This window comes from Garra rufa, chromosome 23 (assembly GCF_049309525.1).
Source record: "Garra rufa chromosome 23, GarRuf1.0, whole genome shotgun sequence".
In the NCBI taxonomy this organism is placed as follows: Eukaryota; Metazoa; Chordata; class Actinopteri; order Cypriniformes; family Cyprinidae; genus Garra; species Garra rufa.
The window spans coordinates 26297182-26313491 of NC_133383.1; the positions used below are offsets into that span (position 1 = coordinate 26297182).

Genomic DNA, 16310 nt, shown 5'->3' on the forward strand with positions numbered 1-16310 from the left:
TAATTAAAAAAACTAAACATACAAATCTAATTAGAAAATTCTCCCAAAAAATGTAGTGTAATTACAAAGCAATTTTTACAAATCAAATTAGAAAATTCTCCTAAAAAGTTATGTAATTTATAATTAAAGAAAAGCTAAATAAAAACGTCTAATTCTAAAATTCTCCTAAAAGCTAAATAAAAACTAATTCGAAAATTCTCAAAAAAATGCGATTTATAATAAATTACAGATCTAACTCTAAAATTCTCCCAGAAAAATTATACAATTTGTAAATAAAATAAAAAGAACGTCTAATTCAAATTGTAAAAACATTGTAATTAATAATTTGTAACTAAAGAAAAAAAGTAAAATTCAAATTAAATTCTCAATTTTTTTTTTTATATCTAATAAAAAAAAAAGTAAAAATCTAGCTCTGAAATTCTCTAAGGGTATGTTCACACTTGCTATGTTTGGTTTGATTAAAATGAACTTGTTGGGAGTATTCTGTGAGTTCTGTCACAAACTGTACATCATTTAACCCAACTAATCAGGTTGCGTACTTATCACTATGTCTTTAGGTTTGGTATAAGTAAAATTCTCAGTCTCTGCAAACCGCAAAATAGCCGTCCTATAACACAAACTAATGCATCATTTATATAAATGGCAATGGCAATTTTATCACTCTTTAATTGAAATGTTAAACGATTACTTAATCTCTAGGGGGTTACTTATTTTGTTCCTATTGGTTTAAAAGTCCATCACTATACAGACTGATCAAATCCATATTTCAACTGGAGATGCATATAATCGCTTCTGTGAGTTGATGTGAGCTCTACTAATTCTCCAGATTTTTCCCTGACTCACTGATGCGTCTCCATGCTGTCTAAAAATACGAACTCTCCGTCGTGTTATGCAACCGGTGTGTATTTAAGACTTGAATAGACTGAGTGCCGATCTTCTGCTCACCCACATACTGGAGGAGGATATTTGTGGGACAGAGTTCAGATTAGATGTGGGAAAAATGTCCAGATGTTTTCAAAATTTGGTGAAATGTCAACTTGATTCGGTATGCCAGTCAAACTACCTCTTATTACACATGGAAATAGGCTTGGCTTTTTTCTCTTTTGTGGCTCACATAATTATTGTTAGCATGAGTCAGAGGGCCGATCCTGCGTTAGAAGATGACGTTATTCTGTACTTTTGGCTGCAGATAAAACTATAAAGTTGTGGAAGATCAGTGAACGTGACAAGAGACCAGAGGGGTACAATCTTAAAGAGGAGGATGGGCGCTACAGAGATGCTTCTACCATCACAACTCTACGGGTGAGTCATGCTTGTCTGCAGTATACACTCAAGATTACAAAACCAAATAGAAGTGTTTGTGTTTTTGCTCTTTGACTGTTATGTATTTGGATCATTCTGTGTCAAATCAGCCAAATTTCAAAATCGTACCCGGCTCAAATTTTTGAATTTGCTAATATTTTTTCTGAAGAAAGATAGACGTATAGTTACGAAAGCCAAAATATTAAATGTCATGGATGAATATTTACTGAGTAATCCACTGTTTTGTAGCGGTAGGTCAAAACGGCAGTTTTCACCTGAGATTCAGAGTCAAGTTACAGGGGGTTAAAAAGGACTACAGAAAGATGGCAGCATCATAATGTTATTTTTACACTGAGATTGGTAGGTCAGTTAGTAAAATCTGTTGACGTTAGCAATCTTTGTTGCATTATTTGCCAATGGTGACCAGTAAAAAATGGGGAATGGCCTGTAACTCAAGAAGTATTAAAGATTTCTTAATGCTAGGGATGCTCATATTGACCGTTTAACCGTTAACCGACAGTAAGAATTTTAACCGATTATTACTATGTTAAACGGTTTAAAAGGGTTTTTTTCTATTCTTTTTTTTTTTTTTTTTTTTACGTTTGCTGCATGGTGAAAGAAATAATGCTATTTGTAAGTTATCTGTTTACTCACGCGCGCATGTCGACATGTGCAGTGTGGCTGTACAGACATATTTCGCTTCACCTTTACTTAGTAAACTGATGTAGTATATGCAACTTAATGACAAGTGGCGTTATTGGGTTATCAGAGAGTGAATCCGTGAGTGAATGTATTCAAATTCTGAATGAATTATAGTCTAGAAAGTGCGCAATAGGCGCTCCCGTTACAATCACTGGAAAGCTATCACTCATCCTAGAGTAGTTCATCGCAATCTCATAAAGTTATTAAAAAGTAATAAAATAACCTTTACACTGCACAATTAATCTCTTATTTATATAATGCCAACACTTTGTTTTAATAAGAGAGTTCGCGAAAGTGTAGAAGTCAGCAAAACTGAAACCGGCACTTTGGTTGGTGAGTGGATTGTAACATAGCCTCCTCTGATTGGCCACAGTGATAATCAAATCAACATACATGTCTGTGATTGGCTATTGCTGAACGCTGTAAAACACGCGCTTCTCCACACGCATATGATGCTGCCTTCATGTGCTATCGTAATTATGGTAAATACCAAAATCCGACATCGAAATTGCACATGAACACCCACTCACGTTGTAATTTCCACTGGAAAGCTCGAAAATTTTTATGATACCCGAGTTGCCGAGATGGGATAAACTTTGACCTTTCAACATGGCGGACAGTAACGAAACCATAATGAATGGTAAACATTGCATGATGTTAAAAGTAAAAAAACTTATATAGGCTATATAAAATATATATACTATATATAGGCTTATATAAAAACGTATATATAGGCTAGCTAAAATAACCATTAGTAAGTATTGTCTTTAAAACAACTCTACTATTCATGATCAATAAGATGCAGCCTATAATTTACCGTTTGCGTTTTGATGCATCCTGTAACAGATGCATTAGGGAGTTTATAACCGTTTTAAAACTTTTACCTAAGTAGCATGTGAGGACAAATTCCGAGTTCGCCATGTTTCTCTTCACTACGACAACAAAAGCACCTGAATACGACACACTGGTAATTTCCACTTCACAAGTGGAAAGCATCATCTTTCCCATATCACATGAAGGCAGCATGACAGTGGATGGAAGTCCCGAACCGCAATTTGAAAGGGTTTTTGTGATGGTGTTTTTTTCGCGGATCTAAAAGTTAACAGGCAGCGGTCCTGCCTATCCGTACAGCATGTGGACATGTTAAAAACTAGGCACACTGAGGTATTGGCTGGCCTGCTATATATTTTTATGTCCGACGAGAAGAATAAGACCGGTACAGTTCTTCAAAGCGCATAAAAGGATTCAGTGTGTTTTAGTTTTGTCATCTTAATTAGGTAGTTATTTAATTTATACATATTTAGTGTAGGCCTATTTATATTATTCTTTTTTTTTTCATTCAGATTTTCTCTGTTCTCAGAACTGCTGCTGATGCGCGATAATTTAAGTATATGTCAATACAGCTTTTGTTGTTACTCTGTATGCTGCTGTTTGCACGTTAAAATAAAACATTTGCTTGTATTTTTAATGTATCATCACAGATACTCGTGCATTCTATTTTTATTTTAAATTATTATTATTATTCTAATTTTATCAGTTAACGGTTAATGTTCGGATAACGAGCAGCGGTTGTCGGTCAGGAAAATTAACCGAAATGAGCATCCCTACTTAATGCCTTTTTAGATATTGGGTCTTAACACACTTTCCTTTTGGCATCTTTATTTTTAAGGCCCTATATGGTTCAGTTCCAGAGAAAATTGGAATTTTAATACGGCTCAAGGAGTAAATCGATAAAATGTAGACATTTTCAGTGGTCAAAAACCAAATGTGGGTCAGTTTGCGAAATCATGGTGGTACTTTTCTTTTAAAGAGGAATGGCTGTAGACAAACAAATAATGTTGAAACTAGAGATGTATCTTGTTTCTTTCTGTCAAGACAACTGCCTCGAACATGCCTGTCTGTGCCATAAATATTCTTTTTCCAAAGTTTGCATGCCTATATCTCAGGAAGTATTAATATATTGCAATTTGATTTTCGGTTTTAGTTGTCAATAAACTTTTCCTTTGGAATCTTGATTTTCAAGTCTCTACATTGAGTCCAAGAAATATGGGGAACTCAGTGAAGCTTCATATTCAGAGGGTTGAATATTACCCATTTTCAGTGGTAGAAAACCAAATTTAGTCACTTTGCATACAGCTGGTACTTATTTTATTTAAAGAACTATGTCTGAAGAAAAAAATAAAATTAGAATTGTATCTTGTTTCCCTCTATCAAAACAATTGCACAGAACATACCTGTTTGAGTGTCATAAATAATCTTTTTCCAAAGTTTGCATGCTTATATCTCAGGAAGTATTAAAATATTGCAATATGATTTGAGATTCAAGTTGTTAATAAACTTTTCCTTTGGAATCTTGATTTTCAAGTCCCTACATCATTCAGTCCAAGAGATATGGGGATCTCAATGAGGCTACGTATTCAGATGGTTGAATATTACCCGTTTTCAGTGGTAGAAAACCAAATGTTGGTCACTTTGCATACAGCTGGTACTTATTTTATTTAAAGAACAATGTCTGAAGAAGAAATAATGCTAAAATTAGAATTGTATCTTGTTTCCCTCTATCAAAACAATTGCATAGAACATACCTGTTTGAGATTTATAAATAATCATTTTCCAAAGTTTGCGTGCCTATACCTCAAGAAGCATTAAAAATATTGCAATATGATTTTTAGATTCTAGTTGTTCTTAAACTTTTCTTTTGGAATCTTTCATTTTAAGGCTCTACATCATTCAATCCCAGAGATATGGGGATCTCAATTAGGCTCCATATTCAGATGGTTGAATATTACCCATTTTCAGTGGTAGAAAACCAAATTTGGTCACTTTGTATACAGCTGATACTTATTTTATTTAAAGAACAATGTCTGAAGAAGAAATGATGTTAAAATTAGAATTAGAATTAGAATCTTGTTTCCCTCTATCAAAACAGTTGCATAGAACATACCTGTTTGAGTGTCATAAATAATCTTTTTCCAAAGTTTGCATGCCCATATCTCAGGAAGTATTAAAAAAATTCAATATGATCTTAGATTCTAGTTGTTAATAAACTTTTCCTTTGGAATCTTGATTTTCAAGGCCCTACATCATTCAGTCCAAGAGAAATGGGGATCTCAATGAGGCTCCGTATTCAGAGGGTTGAATATTACCCATTTTCAGTGGTAGAAAACCAAATTTGGTCACTTTGTATACAGCTGATGCTTATTTTATTCAAAGACCAATGTCTGAAGAAGAAATGATGTTAAAATTAGAATTCTGTGCCTGCAACTCAAGAAGTATTAAAGTTATCATAATATGATTTTAGATTCTGGTTCCTGAGAAACTTTTCTTTTGGAATACTTATTTTTAACGCCCTGTATGGTTTAATCACAGAGATATGTCCAGGTTTAATTGTTAACTCTAGGTTATGAACAGTACTAAGTATAAACAGTGTGAAATGTAAAATAAGATTACCCAGGATCCCATTTACTTAGGATTAGAATTAGCCAGTGTTAATTATTTCAAGTGTGAGAGGTACTTTGTTTGAGGTACTATCAGTAATTCTACCAAATATGCCTTTAGCAGTAAATACTATTTGATCTATAACCATGCTTTATCTTTTATAATAATGAAAAAGAGTAAGGTGAGGTAAATCTTGGTTTATTGATGTGAATGAAATGTGTGGAGAAATGTCCCTATGAGGCATGGGATTTGTTTCAAACATGTCGCAATACTGCATGTTTGAACTCTTGGTAGCTGCAGAAGCTGTTTAAATTAACAAAAAAGCCCTTCTTACAAATATCACTAAAAACTTATTCAAATATAGAATCTTATTAATAGACCACAGTGAGCAAGGTAATGTGCCTCAACTTGACATTTTCAGTGCACTTTTAGAACTCGACAAATGTTTTGATAGATTCTAGTTTGAACATTATTTTTTCTTCAGACAATGTTCTTTAAAATAAGTATCAGCTGTAAACAAAGTGACCAACATTTGGTTTTCAGTCCCTGAAAATGGGTAATATTCAACAATTTGGACACGGGGCCTCATTGAGATCCCCATATCTCTGGGACTGAACGATGTAGGGCCTTGAAAATGAAGACACCAAAAGAAAAGTCTATTAACAATTAGAATCTAAAATCATATTGCAATATCTTTAAAACTTCGTAAGTTATAGGCACGCAAACTACAGAAAAAGAATATTTATGGCACTCAGACGTTTGTTTAAAGCCGTTGTCTTGACAGAAGGAAATGAGGTACATCTCTAGTTTCAATATTATTTGTTCTTCAGACATTCCTCTTTAAAAGAAAAGAAGCAAACTGACCCATATTTGGTTTTTGACCACTGAAAATGTGTACATTTTAATGATTTGCTCCAGGAGCCATATTAAAATTCCAATATCTCTGGAACCGAATCTCATAAGGCATTAAAAATAAAGATGCCAAAAGGAACGTTTGTTAAGACCCAATATCCAAAAGGGAATTAAGATATCCTTAATACTTCTTGTGTTGCAGGCATGCAATCTTTGGAGAAAAAGCTTGAAAGGTGCTGTTTCTCCATTTTTAAATGGTCACCATGGGCACATAATGCAACAATCTGTTGCTGAAGTCAACAGATTTCACTAACAGACCTACCAATCTCTGTGGAAAAATAATATTATGATGCTGCCATCTTTCTGAAGTGATTTTACCCCTCTGTAATTTGACTCTGAATCTCAGGTGAAAACTGCCATTTTGACCCCCCTCTACAAAATAGTGGATTACTCAGTAAATATTCATCTATGAAATGTAATATTTTGGCTTTCATCTCTATACAGGTCTATCTTTTTCAGAAAAAATATTAGCAAAATCAAAAATTTGAGCCGGGGACCTCATGATCCATTTCTGAAAACAATCATGTTCAGCTGAAATGTCAAATAAGCCTGTGAACTCTTTGTGCAGGTGCCAGTATTCAGGCCTATGGATCTCATGGTGGAGGCCAGTCCGCGGCGGGTCTTTGCCAACGCTCACACCTATCACATCAACTCCATCTCGGTTAACAGTGACAACGAGACCTATCTGTCTGCAGACGACCTGCGCATCAACCTGTGGCACTTAGAGATCACAGACCGCAGCTTTAGTATCCTATAAAGTGAAATGGGAGTTATTTTGGAGGAGGTTAAAAGCGTTGTTGTTGGGTATTGTATTGATTTGGGTTGAGAATGTATTGTTAAAATCTCTCCTGACACTTGTCAGTGTGTCAGTTCAGCTGTGTTATGTGGCTTTAACTCTGCATTAGACATTGTGGACATAAAACCAGCCAACATGGAGGAGCTGACGGAGGTGATCACAGCCGCTGAGTTCCACCCTCACCAATGTAATACGTTTGTCTACAGCAGCAGCAAAGGCACCATCCGCCTGTGTGACATGCGTGCATCGGCACTTTGTGACAAGCACTCTAAATGTGAGTTATATGAGCTGACCACATGATTCAATGAAGCTTTGAGTTTTGTTTTCTAAATGGTATATACTATATGTTCTCTGCTTTGTTTAGTGTTCGAGGAGCCTGAGGACCCAAGCAACCGCTCTTTCTTTTCTGAAATCATCTCCTCCATCTCAGACGTGAAGTTCAGTCACAACGGCCGCTACATGATGACTCGAGACTACCTGTCTGTCAAAATCTGGGACCTCAACATGGAGAATCGACCCGTTGAGACATACCAGGTGAGTTCATTGAGCAAAGCTGTTGTGCATCTCTGAGCAACACAGTTTCTGAACGAATCAGTGTTTTGAATGGAACAGGTGATCCAATGATTCAGTGGCCCATTCATAAACATTTACTCAATTCCTGAATGAATTGGCTGTGTAAACAAATTGAATGAATTAATGACAAACTCTTTAAAGAGAGAGTTCACCCAAAAATGAAAATTCTGTCACTAATTACTTACCCTCATGTTGTTCCAAACCCGTAAGAGCCGTTCATCTTCAGAACACAAATGAAGATATTTTTGATGAAATATGAGAGCTTTCTGACCCTGCATAGACAGCAACGCAACTGACACGTTCAAGGCCCAGACAGGTAGTAAGAAAATCATTAAAATATTCCATGTGGTCAGTAGGGTTGGTTATCGTTTGAATTTTATCGATTCTGATTCTGCTTATCAATTCCGATTCTTATCGATTCCTAATTCTGATTCTAATAAGATTAAAAAAAAAAAATCCATTAGAAAGTTTTGAGTCAAACATTTAGATGTCAAATATGTTTATTCTGTCTTTTGCCTATGGTTTTACCAAAAGATACCACAGAAAAAAACAACTAGACTAATATAAATTTCAAACATTAAATTGTTAAAGACAATAGGAACAAACAAATCAATTGGCAAATAGCATAAATAAATAAAACCGAACAAATGTCAGGTACAGAAATTGAAATCAAAAGTTTAAAAACACTGCATAGTTTTCTTTTCATTAATGAAATATTGATTAATCCTCATTAAATTTATAAAAGATATTCAGTCAGTTAATGATTTTCTTTTGTTCTTTGATTAACATTAATGACAGGCAGCACATTTATTAGAAGAGAACGAGAACGGACACAGGTCGGGAACCCTGTTCTCTGTGCTCGCACTTCAGATGTGTGCTCAAGTTCTTTTCCTCCCTGCACTTAAATAGTTTAAAAATCACATTAAAATTAAGCGGAATCGAAATGCACGTGTCTTATCGAATACCCGTTTATTGGTCATTTGGAATCGGTTCTAAAATGGAACTGGTTCTCGATACCCAACCCTAGTGGTCAGTACCTATAGCCTAGTGGTTAGTGCACTGACATATAGCGTAACTGCACTTCCGGCCGACCTGGGTTCGATTCCTGACCCAAGGACCTTCGCCGAGCCCACTCCCCCCTCTCCACCCAAACACCCTCCTGCCAGTCTCCACTGTCCTGTTAAAAAAAGCATGAAAAAGCAAAACAAAAATAGTCCATGTGACATTAGTGGTTCAACCGTAATGTTATGAAGCTATGAGAATACTTTTCGTGCGCAAAGAAAACAAAAATAATGACTTTATTAAACAATTTCTTCTCTTCCTTATTGGTCTTCGCCGCATGTTCACGAGAGTACTACAGCGTATGCGTGTTGTGCTGCTAACGCCAGAACTGGCAGACTGACACAGAAGAGGAGTTGTTAAAAAAAAAAAAACATTATTTTTGTGCACAAAATCTTTATAACATCATGGTTAAACCATGGACTGTAGGCACATGGACTATTTTAATGATGTCCTTCCTACCTTTCTGGGTCTTGAACGTGTCAGTTGCGTTGCTGTCTGTGCAGGGTCAGAAATAGGGTATTTGCATAATGTAATCTGATGGGCTGACGCCTGCGCTGGCGCTTGAAAAGTTGAACGTTTTTCAACTACTGGCGAGCAACGGCAGTGGTGCGACGCAACGGGTCCACAGTTCATTTTTGGGTGAACTATTCCTTTGAGACATTAATTTATCTATTGGCAGTAACAAAAGCACAAAATGGTTTAATCCCTTCATTTTCGCTGCGCGTTTCAAAGCTAAGCGTGCACGTCGTTCAGGCGATCACCTCGTGACTCTGTTTTCCGTGCCTCAGAACGGCTCAGTTCACAGTGACTACAGTGAACTCGTTTATTGCATGTACTATGAGTTTAGCACACATTTGGGAACGCAACAGCCACCAGTTATGCTTTATTTTCGATGCAAATGATTACAGCATTTCACTAGATTTGTAGTGAGACACGTTTCTGTAAGTCTGTTTTCACTGAAGCTGAAGTTTTCCTTCAAAATAAAAGCTGTACTGCCATTTTCATCAAAATAAAAGCGCAGTATGAATTTCTGACAGCTAGCGGTTTAAATGGGTAATGTTACTGCAGTGCAAATTTAAAACATCTCTTTCAAGTGTAGAAATTAGGGAAGAGGTATTGTAGTTTCTCTACTGTAAAGCAAAAATAATATACCTAGAAAATATTAATTTCTATTTATTGACAGTGCAATTGTTTTACAAATATATGGCTATTATTGTCACAGGAATAACAATAATATAAAATTATTCTTATATTCTAATTTGTTTGGCTTTTAAAAACCAGTGTGAATGTAATTTACAGACAGTATACCACAAATAAAAAGACTTAAGTTTTCTAAGGAATATGGGTTGGAGCTCTTAATTTTGGACTCTCAAAAATGTGATAGAAGAATTTAACTATAAAATGTACAACATTTAATTTTTTCCAGAGTCTTCATTTGTCTTTTTTTAAAAATATTGCAATAAATATCGTATCATGGACTGCATATTGCAATATTATCGTTACATCCCTAGTATGTTTGTAATTTGAGTGTGTGCGGTTACATTTTACAGCATAACATCTAAGTATCAAGTTTTGCTTATTTTACTGCCCCATTATAAAAGCCCATAAGAAAATCTCAAGGGAGTCCATGGAGAATTGGCATATTCCAAAAGGAAAATGAAAAAAGAAATCAAAATTCCAGTATGTGTATGAAAAGACTTTTTAGTCAACATTAGGGGGCGCTAACTGCACTATTTAAAAGTGTAACGTTAAGGTTGAAACCTGTAAGTTGGCAGTTTTGCCTCAGTCAGTTGGGAGTATCTTGACGCACCCAGATATTTCTGATTAGTATTCATGCCTTAGATGAGGTCATGATAGATTACAGAGTCATTTTACTGTATATGAACATCAGGTTGATTTATTGCCACTGACACAGCAGTCAAAGTTATTACTGGAGAGGTCATAGTGTTGTGTGTTTATCTTCCGCAGGTTCACGAGTACCTCAGGAGTAAGTTGTGCTCTCTCTATGAGAACGACTGCATCTTTGACAAATTCGAATGCTGCTGGAACGGAAATGACAGGTTAGACTTTTCACGGGTCTGTCTTATATCATTTTCATAATAGAAGAGTGTCCTAAATGTAAACACTTAAAAGTAGCACTAACTTAAACTCTCAAAGTCATATAAAAGTGTCAGCAAAGTATGAGTCTACGAGAGTGTCTGGAAGCAGCGACGCTGCTGACTAAACTACATTTGTCAGCAGGGTAAAAATGGTGCTCTGTTGTTGTTCCAGTTCCAAACTACTACTTCCCCACAAAACACTACACATCTCTTTTATTTTTTTCTTCGTCGTCTTCTTTGTAATTCATCCAAGAATCTGAATGAAATGTATCACACTTTTACAAAAATATTAAGCAGCATAGCTGTTTTCAACATTAATAATAATGGATAATAATTAGAAGTTTGTCCTAAGGCAGTGTTAACAGTATTAGAATGATTTCTGAAGGGTCTTGTGAGACTGAAGACTGGAGTAATGATGCTGAAAATTCAGATTTGCATCACTGGAAAAAATTGCTTTTGGAAATATAGTGAGTAGAAAACAAGTAATTTTAACTTGTAATAATATTTAACAATTTTAATGAATCGAAAAACACTTCCAAAGGTCATTTAACAAATCTTTCCAAACTCAAATATAACTTGGCTCGACTTTAACTACATTAAAATATAGGAAGTCGTCATTTTAGCTAGTAAATTATGAATAACAGAATTGAGGACAGAGCACATAAATGTTTCTGGTTCTCTCAAGTTAGCGGTATAGTTTTGTTAGCTTGAAGGGAAAAGAAGTATAAGCAAGTGTTGTTGTAGGTGCATCTCTAATAAAGGCTCATTTTCTATTTAAAACATACTTTCTGAAATAAAAAGCTAGCCATCAGTCACTCGGTAAGGTGGCAGTCAACATTTAGACCATTCACTGAGTCTCCGTGACTCTCTGTTGGGGCCCAGACTAGCTCTTATCTGGAGGGAACTTCTAATCACTCTTAGACAGACTGAATGCTGGTCAAAGGGCAGTGAAAGATTGGGTTAGCATGTCATGAAGACACGTCAGTGCTATCGAGCACTGAACACACTCTTCCTCAACTAAATAAGTCACTAACATCAATCAGGTCAATAATTGGACAAATAGCGAACCATCCTGTCCCTTTCCCAGAAATCTGCAGTCTTCCCATTACCAGCCTGAAACTAGCTGAGGCAGCACTATTTGAAGGTCCACTGAATTGCTTTGAAGCACAAAGAGTTATTCTGTGTGTTGACGTAATTTCAACTGAAACAGCAAGACAGGATTGGAAATATCTAGCAGTCCAGCCCCCTTTTTTAAATAGCCAATAGCATTTTGTTATAGCTTGGGCTAAAGCTTGAGCTCAGTAAAGCCACATTTGACGGCGTATGACAGCCACAATCTCATCCATATTGATATAAAATATAGCAATCTGTGTAGAATCCAAATGGGTCCGATACGTTTTATGGTCTGCGCTGACTCACACATTTCATCCGCTCTGTGCCATTGTGCCTTTTGTCATGTAACACAAAACAAAACCAGACTTCATTCGTCCCAACGGAAGGCATATTTTCACTGTCTGAATCATTCCCTATCCCCTATATAGTGCATTCCATATCATTCACCGTACAGGAAATACAAAATCTGTGAACAAGTTGACCGATTTCAGCTGCAGCTTCAGCGTCTATTTATAGTGTAGGGGGCGGGACACTTCGGATTCTAGAGAGCATTTGATTGGACAAAGTTTGATGAGAAGCTGAAGTGCAGGGTGATGTCATCAAAATCGTTGATCCATATTGGTGCAAGTTAGAGATTGTAAGTTTTGAATGCTTATATCTTGTCAATGTGAATTTTGTTGTTGTTTTGGAGCAGACTAGCTTACAGATAACCTTGAGGCTAACATAGTCATACTAAAATCCAAAAAACTTCAATTTTGATTTCATAGGGACTTTAAGAAAAAAAACAGTTAGCAACATTACGTTTTACAGATTTAATTTAAATTTAGAGTTATTTCATAAACTGAAATGTTACTTTTTTTAATATACTAACAACCACCTTAAAAACTCAGTGATAGCTGATTAAGTAGCTTTTTCGCAACCTGAGGTAAATACTAATTTATAAAAGGTGCACACTGACATACAAATAAAAACAAAACACCATTGTGGTTACAAACTGGCCACATATGATGTAGCTTAATACCCTAACAGACATAATTGTGACCCATGACCACAAAACCAGGGCTGAGTAAATAAGCTTTCCATTGATGTTATGGTTTGTTAGGATAGGACAATATTTGGCTGAGATACAGCCATTTGAAAATTAGGAATCTGAGGGTGAAAAAATGAAATCGAAATATTAGGAAAATCGCCTTTAAAGTTGTCCAGATGAAGTTCTTAGCAATGCATATTACTAATCAAAAATTATGTTTTTATATATTTACGGTAGGAAATTTACAAAATATCTTCATGGGACATGATCTTTAGTTAATATCCTAATGATTTTTGGCATAAAAGAAAAATGGATAATTTTGACCCATACAAGGTATTGTTGGCTATTGCTACAAATATACCTGTGCTACTTGAGACTGGTTTTGTGGTCCAGGGTCCCAATTGATGAGAGAAAAGCTAGGATTCTGGAAATGTCAATTTATATTCTTTCACTATAAATTCTAAGGTAATTTGTACATTTCACTTTCAAAAACTGTACATTTAACAGTATTTTACATCTTATTAGGTTTAATAGTTTTCCACTATAATTACTTTTTGTAATTAAAATTCCATGATCTTTTTTTTTTATAGTGAGGTTTATTAAGAATCAGATTCAACTGTTGCAATTTTGTTTTATATTATTACATTAACGTTGTGATCAATATTCTATTTATTAAAGCCAAGTATGAATCTCATTAGGTTAGTGTTTTTAAGCATTTTGCATTTGTTGCAAATTAAAAACTCAATAACAATTTAAACAATATATTTTATTTGTAAACTTATGTTCAGCTATTCCTTTTAGAAGTTAACTTTTAACTATTTTTCAGATCATCGGTCATCAAAGCTTGGTAAATATTGGTCACATACACATTGATTTACTCAATTTCACCAAGCTGATTACTCAAAAACTTTGACAGATCATGTTTTCATGCCTTTTTAAGTCTTATATTGACATAAAGTGGTTTTATCTAAGTGTGTTATTTACTTAATATTTTAAATTAGTCTTCCCATTTACGCCATTAAATTGTTCATTCAAACTGATTCACAAATACAGAGCGTGCACAAAAAAAGGTGGGATTTATCGCATTAACCAATCACAGGCAATCATAACCAGTCATATCCAATCAAATGACGATGATTGACGTGGTTTCCCCCTATTTATTCTCAATTACCTTCTCAATTAAAACTCGAGGCATGCTTAAGGGGGTCTGTTAAAACTCAACGGGCTCAGGGGAGGCGAAAGTGACGTGGACTCCTGCTATAACTTTACCTGCTCAGAGCTCTGACATCTGTGACTGAAAACTATGGCGTGCGACTATGAAAAAACATTTAGGAGCACCAGTGCGACTGACACGATCAGCATATTTGTGTTCGCGCTGAAAGGAGCTTCAAAGGTTTCTATGCGTTTTTGCAGCGTGGAGTAATGTATCACAGACATATCTCACAAATCCTTTCATAGACAAAGTGTAGAGGGAGTGTAAATAAGAGATTCACTGTGACGTGTACAAAGCTTTATTGGTTATAGTGGAACTTTGTGAGATTGTGACGAACTTAAGTGAGTGACAGCTTTTAATGAGTTTGTAAATGAGATATTGATTTAATACAGCAGTTAAATAAACAAGAAGTTAATATTAAGTAACTTCCGTTGTCTGCCTATAACACTATTGCCTGATTTTGCTCTATTTCGTAGTCAAAAATGGTCTGAAACTAATCACAACCGAGCCTCTGCGCATCTCCATTCAAACACAGTGCTGTTTCGTTTATAAATGAATGTGCACTTTTAAACTAATTTAGTGAGTCAATGATTCAGTTTCCCGTTCATAAAGACGGAATGAATCAGCCGTTTGAATGAATCAAATGAATGAATGATTCAGTAATTATATCAGTGACTTGCCGCCACCTACTGGCAGATTTAGTTTCATTTTTAAAGTATCTTTTTCGTTATTTAAATCATTTAATATTTCTGTATTCAAAAAGTTATATTTAAAACATTAATCTCAGCATGAATTTAAGAATTTGATTGCACTCATGCCACCTCTGAGCCTCATTAAACATGAAAATACACCTACAAGCCACTTTTGTGTTCTTCTGTGCCAATACAAATACATTTTGTTAATACTGATTTCGTTTGATTGGTAACTTATTCTTATTAGGGGCCAAGCCCGAAGGGCTTATTATTTTTTTTGTCTAATGGGAGTCTATGGCAGCCCTATGAACGGAACATAGGAAAATGATTAAATTTGGCACACTTGTAGTGATAGTCATGAATAGTGATCTGACAAAATGTGGGGTCTCTAGGACCAACTCTATAGCGCCACCACTAGTTCAAAAATGCTAAATAAAATGGTAATAACTCCTAACCCCTAATTCTAAAAAAATAAAACCTGATTCCTCTCTTCATGCTCATCACGTTCAATAGCTTACATTAAGACTCCACCCATTACAGTAGTGGCCATTTTGAAAAGTACAGTATTTTGCTACTCCTCCTTGAAAGTTGATCCAATTCTTCCCAAAATTGTCTCAGATGATCTTTGGACTGAGCTGCACAGAAATGACTAAAAAAATTTTTTCATTAATCTTTGTTCAAAAGTTATGATGTTGCAAAGCTAACGCACTCTGTTAAGCCGCTGGCTCTGAAATCCTGCGTGGTGCAGTTTTATAAAGTTGTGCTGTTTAGCTTGATTTATTATCCAGACCAGTATTGTACAAATCTGTATTGCTCGTAAATTTTAAATAAATGTGTTTCATCCGTGCTGCGTTCATTTTCATTTTAACTTCTGCTCGTTCTGAGTTCATTCTTACTGATAATTCTGAACGGGCTGTTTTTCACATTCATTCCGTTTCTGCTGTTTTGCTCTTCCTGCTCTGCGCTACAGCCCCTTTGGTGGCTTGGACCCGTAATCGCTGCTTGCAGCTATAATTCTACTTGTTATTATTCTGTTGTTTTAATTAGAAATTTTAAAAAGCTTAAAAAAAAAAAATTTTTTGATTATTGATTACAGGGTTTCTGCAGGATTTTCAAATCTTATTTAATGCCTTTTAATGCCCTTTTTAATGCCATTTATAACATTTTTAATGCCATTCGCACCCAATAACTTAACACGGCTGTGTATGAATGCATGTATATTATAATGCATTTTTTCATGCGGTCTTACAATGAGGCAACAATGGACATACATTACTCTGCTGAACATAATTAGAAATGGATCAGGAGACAGCTTAAAATGTCAGCGTTTATTTGCAGATTTCAAAATTTCAAATATCAATTCTGAACAGAAAAATTT

General features: G+C 35.3%; 1 protein-coding gene across 1 annotated transcript in view; it reads left to right on the plus strand.

The window, feature by feature from the left end:
* The window catches only part of ppp2r2ab (protein phosphatase 2, regulatory subunit B, alpha b), a 31110-nt gene that overhangs the window by 13042 nt on the left and 1758 nt on the right, over window positions 1-16310 (plus strand). The window contains exons 6-10 of the mRNA XM_073829383.1: window positions 1190-1302; window positions 6923-7100; window positions 7260-7424; window positions 7515-7684; window positions 10754-10845. Coding sequence (XP_073685484.1) covers window positions 1190-1302; window positions 6923-7100; window positions 7260-7424; window positions 7515-7684; window positions 10754-10845 — 718 coding nt within the window. The remainder of the gene's footprint in view (window positions 1-1189; window positions 1303-6922; window positions 7101-7259; window positions 7425-7514; window positions 7685-10753; window positions 10846-16310) is intronic.